A 12490-nucleotide genomic window follows, 5' to 3' on the forward strand; every position below is an offset into this window, starting at 1 on the left:
TTTTTTTAATGGATTTATACTTAAAAAATAAATTCAAACAAACCTTTGCAGCAAATGTAATCCTGATTGTATACAATAAACAAAATATGAAAAATAAATATAATTTTGCCATTTTTATTTTGAATGATTTATTAAATACTAAATTTTGGTTTTCGTTTGAATGACAAATTTATATTAAATTTTAAAATATTTTGAAAGCTTTGAGTCAACAAATCTTTTCGAGTTTTGTTATTTGAACATAACAATAAATGAACATAAACAAAATTTAAATTATTATATTCATATTAACACAATTATTAGTCAATTTTAAATAATTACTGTGTAATTATTATTGAGTGATGTCGCATTTATAATTATATTAGAAAACAATTTGGTGATAAAAATAGAATAATTGATTTTTAGTACATATAATAATCTAATTAAATAAATCCACTTATTACAAACTATCTCAGCACTATTTGAAGGCTGGATTTATCTTCGTAAGATTGTTTGATAAAGAATGCATCTTTCGTATTACAGTGGCATATACTTGCACTTATTAATATATAATTAGTATTTTTCCGCATTGCGCATTAATATGATAAACTTGATTATAATATTATTGGTAATAGTATAAGATTTGAGTTCAAAAGATCTTGAAAAAACAGAATTAAAGATAATAACTTCCATTGTAGATGTGTGGAAAAAAACTGAAAAAAAAGTGAACTTGGGTATCAAACTAAAAGAAAAAGTTGTTGGCTTCAAATTAGGAAACTTTCGCTTATGGTAGCTTTACCTGAGGGCTAAATTAACACTCTGACATTTTTATTAGTATACGCTCTTACAAAAAGTTTCAATTTTAGCAATAAGATTAAGAATTAAAAGCAATAGAACAAATATATATTAATCAATTTTGGAAAACTTCAATAACAAAATATTATATAAAATAGCTCTTCACCACCAGTACTTGAAAATGTCACATATTTTACAATTGCCACCACTGCTTAAGGCTATCACTGGTTTCATAATAATATATCAGATAAAGAGAGTTATTATTAGGATCGGGATTTGACATATATTAATATTAGTAAATTCTGTATCTAAACATCATGCTCTTGATTTTGTTGTCTATATTGTCACAAAAAAAAAATAAAAAAATTAGGCACACGATTAATTTTATTTTAAAAAAAAGTGACCTATAGCCGGATGGAAAATATATAAAACAAAATTTAAAAAATCAGGTCGTAAAACAGTTTCAAAATTTCATAAAAAATAACCTTTACCTAAAAGAACAAATTAAATTGAATTTCAAGACATCGCTGAAAAGCAAAGCAATTACCTATCGCAATACAAATCAGGAAAGCACGATAGAAGTTTATAATGAGTTACCTAGCATAATTTGCGCTACCTCCTCAACAAAATGAGACTGACTAATGGAATAGACTAAAACCTTTATTGCGAAGGAAATATTTTTTTTTCTGACATTGTGTGTGAATCTTTAGTTTTGTTCTGAGTTAAGAAATGATTTAAATTTTTGATCTGAAGAGGTAATATAATGAAACCTTTATAGCAAAACACATTCTGTCCTAAGTTAGGCACGCAGAATGGCTTCTATTTAGTTAAAAACTAACTTATAGTTGAAAAAAACAGTTATGCTCACAATTTTCTACTTATTTGAAGATTTTATCAGTAGTTTTTTATTAATTATTATAATTGTGTTCATAGAAGATAGTTTACAATAGCTGTGTTTCAGCAAACATGATCCGCTCAATTTTACATGCAAAACAAAAACAATGGGGTGAACCAGCAATTGATCTGGTTCACTTTCTGGTTCAATGTGGAATGTATGTAAAAGATAAAAGTGGAACGTATTTTAATGCAAATAAGGTTGGCAATGCGATGCACGGTGCAGTAAAATTTTAAACAAATCTACATTTATATTTATTTACTATTGATTTTATTTATTTATTATTTATTTTATGTACTTATTTAATTAATATGTAATTATTATTTATTTCTTTGTTTAAAGTAACGTTCTAATTATCAATGTAATTAATTATTACATTATTATTAATTAATTATTACTTTAATAATTTACGTTTTATTATTATTGAAAAAGTGTTGTTTGATAATTTATTAATATCAATTAATTTGAAATGAATATATAAAAATTAAGTTGAATACATTTATTTAATTAAAACAGAACAATACATAAGAAACCAGGCTCTCCAACATATACGTTTATAAAAAAATCATTTTCATCGCAAACTGCCTGCAAGATTAAGCCATAGTCATGCTTTCTTTTGAAATAAGCCTATTTGCTATGGTTTGGTGCATTTATTTTTAGATGTGTACTGTCTATACAACCAATTACAAACGGGAATTTTTTCGAAGCTTCCATTTTTGCATTATTACCAAGTGCGTATTTTAAATTAGTGTCCAATTGATATAAGCTAAACACTAGTTTTTTTAATTATTCTCCACACAGAAGCTCTTGGTATGCCAAAACAAATACCAAATTTGCAAAAAGTATTCATATTTGCCATATACCACAAAAATATATAAAATTACTTCATTGCTCTCGTCCAAATGTGATCATCACGGTTATTTTGCATTTGCTGATTTGGAATTTATTAACAAATCTATTAAAATATGAAACATAATTAATATATAGCAATTGTATTTTTTATGCGCAAATATCAATCAAATAATCTTTAACGAAAAAATTATTGATCGTTTCCACAAAACTTCCACTATATCTATGCTGATACACTTCATCCCTTGAGCTTAATACCATACACTTGAACTAGTAAAAAGGGAATGGAAGAGTCAGTTTCGCTCGATGATTCTAATAACATATGCAATTTTCATTTATTAACTATAGAATTAAATTTAAGTTTTTAAGTGAATACTTCAGACATTTCAACAGATTTTATTTATTTTCTATTTTTTAGATTTTTTGTATTCAAAATTTTCTCACTTTTTTTTTTAGCGCCAAAATTATTCACACAAATCAAAAAATTTTGTACACAAACCCAACTGTCATATTTCATGCGTTGCCAATTATTTTCAAACGTGATCCGTATCGTTTCAGCAAAGATGATTCAGATCATTGAGCGGATCATGTTTGCTGAAACACAGCTAATAATAGCTGCGGGTTTGTGTACAAAATTTTTTGATTTATGTGAATAATTTTGGCGCTAAAAAAATAAGTGAGAAAATTTTGAATACAAAAAATTTAAAACTTGGAAAATAAATAAAATCTGTTGAAATGTCTGAAGTATAAAATGTAAGTTTTTATTTAGTATTTACTTAAAAACTTAAATTTAATTCTATAGTAAATAAATGGAAATTGCAGATTTTATTAGAATTATCGAGCAAAACTGACTCCTCCATTTTCTTTTTAAACACTAGTCCAAGTGTATTAAGCTCAAGGGATGAAGTGCATCAGCATGCATATAGTGGAAATTTTATGGAAACGATCAATAATTGTTCCGTTAAAGATTATTTGATTGATATTTGCGCATAAAAAATACAATTGCTATATATTAATTATGATTCATATTTTAATAGATTTGTTAATAAAATCCAATTAGCAAATACAAAATAACCGTGGAGGTCACAATTGAACTAGAGCAATGAAGGAAATTTACATATTTTTGTGGTATATGGCAAATATGAATACTTTTTGCGAATTTGGTATTTGTTTTGGCATACCAAGAGCTTCTGTATGGAGGATAATTGAAAGAACTAGTGTTTAGCTTATATCAATTGGACACTAATTTATTAAATACGCACTTGCTAATAATGCAAAAGTGGAAACTTCAAAAAAATTCCCGTTCGTAATTGGTTGCATAGACAGTACACATGTAAAAATAAATGCACCACACCATAGCAAATAGGTTTATTTCAAAAGCAAGCATGACTATAGCTTAATCTTGCAGATAGTTTGCGATGAAAATGGTTTTTTTATAAGCGTTTATGTTGGAGAGCCTGGATCCTTATGTATTGTTCAGTTTAAATTAAATAAATGTGTTCAACTTAATTTATATATATTCATTTCAAATTAATTGATTTTAATAAATTATCAAACAACACTTTTTCAATAATAATAAAACGTAAATAAATAAGGTAATAATTTTAATTATAGTAATAGTTAAAACATTATTTTAAACAAAGAAATAAATAATAACGACATATTAAATAAATAAGTACATAAAATAAATAATAAATAAATAAAATCAATAATAAATAAAAATAAATGTAGATTTGTTTATAATTTTACTGCACCATTGCATCGCATTGCCAACCTCATTTGCATTAAAATACGTTCCACTTTTATCTTTTACACACATTCCACATTGAACCAGAAAGTGAACCAGATCAATTGCTGGTTCACCCCATTGTTTTTGTTTTGCATGTAAAATTGAGCGGATCATGTTTGCTGAAACACAGCTAATATATACTGTTTTATAGATTTTAATGTTTTGTTTTTAAGGTTATCATTATTTTTTGCTATAATTATATTTTTTTTAGTAATTGGACTTTGAACAGTTAACAAATACTACTACATTATCGTAGTATAATACATAAATATTGATAACAAAGCCGACAAGATAAAAGCAGTAATCTTCCACAAATATGTAAAACATAAGAGAATATAATATATAAGACTTACGTAGAGTTTAATAAAATATAATTTTAAAAAATAAATATGTGATAAATTGGAGATTACGTATAACCTGTCAGAATGTACAAAAATATATCAAGTACCTTTTATAAAATATATAATCCCGACATATGTACTTTGAGTATATTTTTAATTTTGAAAGATATTATTCCATACTTCACATTCTCTCTATATTTAATATTTACTTAACACCAGATCGTGCTAGAGCCAATTTCCTATAGCAAACACAGAAGTGTTGCTACTCTTGTATTTTTATTTAGCTCCACAGTACTTCAAGAGTGCGAATATATGAAATTGAACTCAAAATTAAACATAAATTTAATATATAATTTATATAGAATACAATATGTATATAGAATTAGAATACAACTGAAATTTAGACTCCTGACGGTGTGGAGTATCATGAATTTTGTGCTAAAACTCATAAGTAAATAATCGATTTATTAATAAGATATATGGGAATAAAAGCTTTGAAACATTATATTATGATTGGAATATTTATTTTGCAGGAACTATAAGCAAACGATTTTATTTAATACACATTTACACAATCCTATACGTAAAACACCAAACCTTATGTATGATTGGTACGTAATGTATCACTCAAAATAATTAACTAAAATGTGATAAAAACTATATTACTGGTAAGCATGTAACTCTAACATTATCAACTCAAAGTGATGAAAGTAAATGTTTTGCACACCACCTAAAAAAATTAAGTGAAATACTTATCATACATTATTTTATTTCTAATAAAGAAATTTACAGTAGAAAAAAATCAAATTATTTTAACCGCAAACCAGTAAAATTACAACATTTCTACAATTAATTTAATATTAATTTCATTTTTATGTAAAGCAATTAGTATGGGAATGCAAGATTGTAGATAAAATGTTAAATTAAAGAAATACTTGTACACACATATTGCAACCGCAAAAGTGAAAATAATATGTATATCAAAAAATAAAAATAAAATATATAAATAATATAATATAAAAGATATATGAAGCACATATCAAAAAAAATATCACAAAAAAAAATATGATATGGTATTTAAAAATTAAATTGTATTACATTTCAAAATAAATGCAACACTTTTTCACTTGTAATCGTCAGGATTTTATGGGGGCTTAAAATGAGTTAATCCGAGAATACGTACAATTATCATAGCTAAAGCTTAACTGCAATAAAATATTACATTAACTGCTTAAGCGGAATAATAATATTTTTTTCCATTTTAATTGAAATTAAACTTGTACATAAAACGATACATTTTTGCTTTCATATGAATAAAAAATTAATTACTTGAGAATGTGGCCTGAGTGTCTTTATGTACTTTAAAGAGCAAAATAAAAATACAAATATAATTGCATTTTTATTTTAACGTCGTTTTAATGAAATGCTTGTTATGTATATATATTTTTTTATAATAATTAACAGACTTGTTATGTGTTTTCATAATGGCTCCTTTTTTAAAAATAAACACATATATCCCTAGTCTTACATACATATGAGAATACATGTATCCTACTTATTTTATTTTATCATTTCATTATTGTAATATTGTACAGTTGATATAGTAATATATGTTAAGTGATTAGTAGTAATAATTGAAGTTAATGTTAATTAAGTTACTTTATAATTATTTAATTACGGTTAATAAAGTTAATGCTATTAAATACATAAGAGCCATAATAATAAGAACCCAAATAAAGACCTGTGCCGGTCAATTGTGATTGCTTATGCATGATACGAATACTACCAGGACTAAGGATTAAGATTTTGAATGAGAACCAAAACTTTAATAATATCAAATGACCTACAGATAATGCTGAAAATGCTGTCCAGATCCAATCAGATTGATTCTATAGAGTAGTTAATGATGTACAGTTTATTTACTCATTGTCAAAATTTATTCCCTACTTCGATGTGGCATGACATGTTATAATATGTCACTCTGTGTAGGTCGATAAAAAGAACAACCTAGAAAGAATTGTAAAGATTTAATTCTGCACACTTAACCTACTTACTGTAAAAATATAAGACATCTTATACCTTGTTTAAGTCTGTCTACAAGGAGCAAATATACGAATTAAAACATACTAAAAAATGTAACCGGACATAAATACATTCAATGAACAGACTTCCCATTGGTTTGGACGATTTCTATGAAAGTCAAAACCATTTTTTAAAGTGCTTACTGTATGCCTGTGAGATTCTTCAAAGAAAAGATTATGATTCAAACATTATGATTCTTGTATTTAATTATTCATAAATAATTTTTTTGATACCTCAAGTACCAGGAATCGAACTCGTGTCCTACCAAATTTGAAACTCAGATTCAGCCAACCCAAAGCCATACTTGACTTTTATGTTCGCACATTTTTCTGAAGTTTTGTTACTTTGTTGTGAAAGTTTTATTAACAAATTGACTTGCTGTGTTTATATTATAACCAGCTGTAAAATAATTAAATTTATTAATTATATTTTTATATTTAATTGTTAAATTTTATTATTTTATTTATGTTAATTCCGCATAACAAAGAAAAATAATCATAAATATATATTTTTTTCAAAATTTCTTTTCTATAATAATAACTTCACCAACTCATCATGGTAGAGATGAGGTTTTTCTATTTGCCAAATCTCTAACTCTACTCGCATAAAGTATAGATACATAAAATATTTGCAAACTACAGAAGCACACATTTATTACTCGTACTATGGAGCACGCTTCAGGGCGTTGAAACCATAAACTTCTCATAGTCGGACTTAATAAATAAAATTTGTTGACTCGGCTTAATTGCTTATTTAATTAAAGCTAAAAGTGAATGCAGGAGCATGAACACGTTTGCATAGTTTAAGGCAATTTTAAGTTGCCGCTTCATTAAAATATAAATTACAAATTTCGTTATTCAGTAATATAGAATTTCATCTAAAATCTTGTGGGGTAGATAAAGAATGGGTATATGCATTAAACTTTAATTTGAGGCTTTACAGTTGAACTGCTTTCGTGCTTAAAACTAATACAAATAAACTTCAATTATTTCGATTGTGGTTATTTGATTTAAATTTGCAAAATTTATTGCATATTACTTTAAAAGTTTAGGATAATTCCTCAATATGAAATAGTTGAATCATTGATAATATTAGAGTATGAATAACTACTGACTTATTCACTTGTTAGTAAAAATCATACTTATCTCTGCAAAACTGCAATGTTCGCTTCTTAATATATTTATATACCAAAAGTTGCCATTACTTCAGATTTATTCAGCACAAATATCAAGAATTTATTGTCATAGATAAAATATTTATTAAATAACTGAATGACACATAGACAGATGCCTTCATTTTGAGTAACAGAAATCTGCTGTTGGGTAATAATTTACGCTCAGGTGGCTCCAGCCTTCATACTTTTATTCAACTGCAAGCAAAGTTACACTCTTGCTATTAGTTCATCCATAAATTTATGCTATCAGATAAACGCACTTTATACGCACTGGCTGCCAATTATTCTCGCAATGTGTGAATCGCATAGTTGAACAGAAACATTTAAATTATTCAGTATTATTAATTGTAAGAGCAAACTATGAAATATTTGATCTCCTCCAGAATTACTGACATTTCTGTCTGGTGTCTGGTATTTACTCGTAATTTGACATTTGACATTAATGCAAAAAGACTTACAGCTGCTAACGATGAAACTGTTAACATTTTATCTGTGCGCAATGATAACAATAGCAAATATGTTGTTGATATAATCTACTAGATACTATGTTTTGTTTCATTCAAATAAATGGGGTAGAGAAATCCAATTTGTAAAGTAGTTTTGCAGCTAATTTTCTTGTTAATTAGTAAAACTAATCATTCGAATAGTGAAAACAACTGGCATATCAGATTAGGGATTGCTAAACTTTGAAGCGCTTCAAAGTAACTAAAAAGTAAAAGTTCGAGTGTATGTATTTGTTAAGACTTGTGAAAAGTTTCAAAGGCTTTGAATGATATATACTTTACAAACTTTGAACTTTTAATAAGTATAAAAATAATTAAAAAGTTCTTGTTAAGGAAATTGCAAGAAATTATTTAAAGTTTGAAATTATATAAGAAAAAAAAACAATAAAGATGTATATGTTTTTGCCAAAGCCTAGGTACACTTTACATAGCATTTTAAATTTATATAGAGGTGTCATTCACTTGATAATATTGTAGAAACATAATACATAGTTAATTGTTAATACAACTAATTTTATCAATAAGAATTTTAATTTCTCGGGTTTAAATCGTTTATTTAGCACATAAAAATGTTGAAAACAATTTTATATATTAATTTTTCCGTGTTATTAGTGATTAGTAAAAATCAGTACAACATAGACCATAGAACAAAGAGGAGGACATATATGTAGTTTTAATAATATTAACTTAAAGTATGTAAACATCACATAAAATTCTTATTTAAAAACTTTAATATATATAATTCCAAAATATGAAATAATTTTATAAAAAAATACTTGTATGTTTGTTGCATATTTTTGTTATGTATTCATTATTAGTCATGAAAATGAAAAATGAAAATATTAAAAATTGTTATAATTATCTTCATAGATCGATAATTATGATGATGACTCTCAAGGATAATCAAAATATAGAGTATAATAAAAGAAAAAAATTAAACAGCCAGATTAAAAATATATATAAAAAACCATTTTAATAAACCGATCAAAAAATAAATTAAAAAAATTTTATATTAAGAATGTGATAAATATTCTTAAAAAATATTTATAAAGCAGATAGAGACCATCTTTAAAAATGATTAATGATTATCTCCTCGTAGAACTTAATATCTATGTTATAAATACTTTCTACGAAAATACTTTCTAAGTGTAGTTTTTTTATCATTTTTATGTGTTAAATAAACGACTTAAGCTCGCAGCAAATTAAAAATCTTATTGATAAATATATTGTAATATATATAATAATAATAATATATAATTGTACTAAAAAGAACTGTTTTTTGTTAATGCTTATATATTTTTAACTATTAAAGTTAGAAATGCTTTTGCTGTTGATGGCAGTAGACATAATTAAGAATAAGATAAATCTGAAGTTTGTAATACAACCATATCCAATTCTAAAGCTTTCGATATTATTTTTATCACAAATATGTCTTCTGTACCAGATACATATTTCAAAGTGAAATCAAATATATTAAAATTATATTAAAATAAAAAGTTGTTCTATTAAAATCATATTCTTAAATAATCGGCTTAAATGGGAACTATATTTACCGATCTTTATCTTTAATTTAAACCACTTTTGATTTACAGGATGCATTTAAGTTTTGCAGGATGCTTAAGTTTTAAACACATACATCGGAAAATAAAATGTTTTCTAACAAAAAAATGTGTGTGACACTGCACTTTATAAGGCAATTATATCTGAATCTGAAAGGATATGAATAAAATTTTGTACAGAGTCTTTTAAGAATATAAGAACATTCTTTTTCACATTGTATTTATAAATATTTTTATCCAAGGCGAAAAAAAAGAGACAAAAATTGAATGGTTTCGGCCTTTCCGACAAATAATCAGGGTTCAATGCCAAGTTATTTATTCAAAATTTCATTGGAATAGCAAATAAACCTAGCGACTACGTTGAACTGAAGTATACAGACGAAGAAGACTTAGCTTGTTCAGCTAATCAAGAATATGTATACTAGTTAGAATCTGTAGAATTATCTCTCATTTCAAATATGTTTTTCGATATTGACTGTTGTGCAGCATCTATATTTTGACCACATGTTTACTATTTATATTCCAATATAGTAAGAGTAAGTTACCGCTTACACGATCCCTAGTCAGATCAGAGAACGTAATATACGTTTTTCTCCCCATTTTGAAACGCCAGCAGTATTATTTCTAAATTTCATTCCATCGGCTTGGAATATACCATTCGAATATCAAGACTGCTAGAATTTTGGATCGATTCGATTCATGAGAAAATATTAAAAAAAAACGGGCAGGAAAAGGAAAAATATTGTATATTGCCTAAACCGCTTCGAAAAAACATAGAATATAATTCTAATAACAGAATTCATTTATTTCTATAATTCATGTGCATGAAGTGCTATATAAAACATATAGCTCTCTATGGAATAGAATCAATTGTAATGAAAAACATTATTTACAAAAAAATTTTAAAGTAAACATTTCTTAGTAAATTGCGGTTTTCTAGTTGAACTCGTATTGTCCGTGTGCAAAATATCACCTTATCATTTCTTTACTAAGCTTTTATAGCTTATCCATATAATGTTAAAAGTTTCTTATCTAACAAAATAATGCGGTTAATAATATTTAGGTATATTTTACAAACTAACGGACACCAATAGTCTACAGCACTAAAAAATGTAATATAAATAAAAGCCCAGCTCTTGGAGGAAATCAAATCATAAAACGTCTTTACACTTGTTTCATTTAGTAACACCAGCAGTAACGATAGTTAAAATGACGGACCAGAAAGCATTGGAACTTATGTTTCAACGTCCATTGGAACCTATCTTCACTTCCAGGGATAATGGTAAAGCTGCGTTTGATGTACCTGATAGCTACTATACGGATCGCTATCAAAGTGCTAGAGATGAAGTGCAATTAGATCGATTTGGTGATGATGTTGAAACTAAAGTAACGTCAGCACTACTAAAATTAAGAAAAGAATAATATACTTTTCTGTCTTTACTACAGATTCCTCTAAGAGAATTGGCAAAGAAGCCAAATTTAGATTTCACTAAGAAGCTTGGAAAACGCCAACAATTTTCTCTGTTTAATGACAAGCATAAGGAAATTGCTGGTAAACTTATAAAAATATTCCTAGATGCACCAGATGTAGCCAGTTTAATTCCACTTTGTGCTTACGTCAAGTATGTGTATTATATAAAGTATCTATATAAAATATAACTGCATTTACACCTATTTATTATTTTACAAGGGATCGCGTTAATCCAGTACTCTTTCAATATTGTTACTCAGTGGCTATACAACACCGACGGGATACACGGGAAGTACAAGTACCACCAATCGCTGAAACTTTCCCAGCTAATTTTGTAGAACCGGCTGCATTTTTAGATGCCCGCGCTGAAGGTTCTCTTATTGGCAATGCTGGTTCCAGGGTGAGTTTTATTTTATAATTATATACCATGTTAATCTGATTATTCTTCGTTTCTTCCATTTATTTCGTCTTTAGGTACACATCGAAATTCCACAAAACTATACAGCTTCGGATCGTGAAGATGAGCAACGTTTAGCTTTCTTCCGTGAAGACATTGGCGTTAATATGCATCACTGGCATTGGCATTTAGTATATCCTACTGAAGGTCCACGTGAAGTCGTTGCAAAAGATCGTCGTGGTGAACTTTTCTATTACATGCATCATCAACTGTTGGCACGTTACAATGTCGAACGTTTCGGTGCTAGTTTAGCAAAAATCAAACCTCTTAGCAATTTACGTGATCCGATAACCGAAGGATATTTTCCTAAAATTTTGAGTTCCGTTAATAACCGAACATATCCTGGTCGTATATCTAATCAAAAATTGACTGATGTTAACCGCGAAGATAATAATATTGAGATTTCCGAAGTTGAACGTTGGAGGGATCGTATTTTCGCTGCAATTGACCAAGGCGTTGTTTTTGATGTAGATTCATATAACTTTTACTGATTTTTTTTTCAATATATTCTAATTTATTTAATTTTAGTCTACTGGAGCAAATATTCCACTTGACGATGTACGTGGTGTTGATATACTTGGTGATTTAATTGAAGCTTC

General features: G+C 26.9%; 1 protein-coding gene across 1 annotated transcript in view; it reads left to right on the forward strand.

The window, feature by feature from the left end:
- LOC119674737 (phenoloxidase 2-like) overlaps positions 1 to 12490 on the forward strand; it is a 42080-nt gene that overhangs the window by 25673 nt on the left and 3917 nt on the right. Inside the window, exons 2-6 of the mRNA XM_038085893.1 lie at positions 11106 to 11349; positions 11410 to 11585; positions 11654 to 11834; positions 11909 to 12358; positions 12420 to 12485. Of these exons, the coding sequence (XP_037941821.1) occupies positions 11106 to 11349; positions 11410 to 11585; positions 11654 to 11834; positions 11909 to 12358; positions 12420 to 12485 (1117 nt within the window). The remainder of the gene's footprint in view (positions 1 to 11105; positions 11350 to 11409; positions 11586 to 11653; positions 11835 to 11908; positions 12359 to 12419; positions 12486 to 12490) is intronic.

The sequence above is a fragment of the Teleopsis dalmanni genome, chromosome 2 (assembly GCF_002237135.1).
Source record: "Teleopsis dalmanni isolate 2A chromosome 2, ASM223713v2, whole genome shotgun sequence".
NCBI classification, from domain to species: domain Eukaryota; kingdom Metazoa; phylum Arthropoda; class Insecta; order Diptera; family Diopsidae; genus Teleopsis; species Teleopsis dalmanni.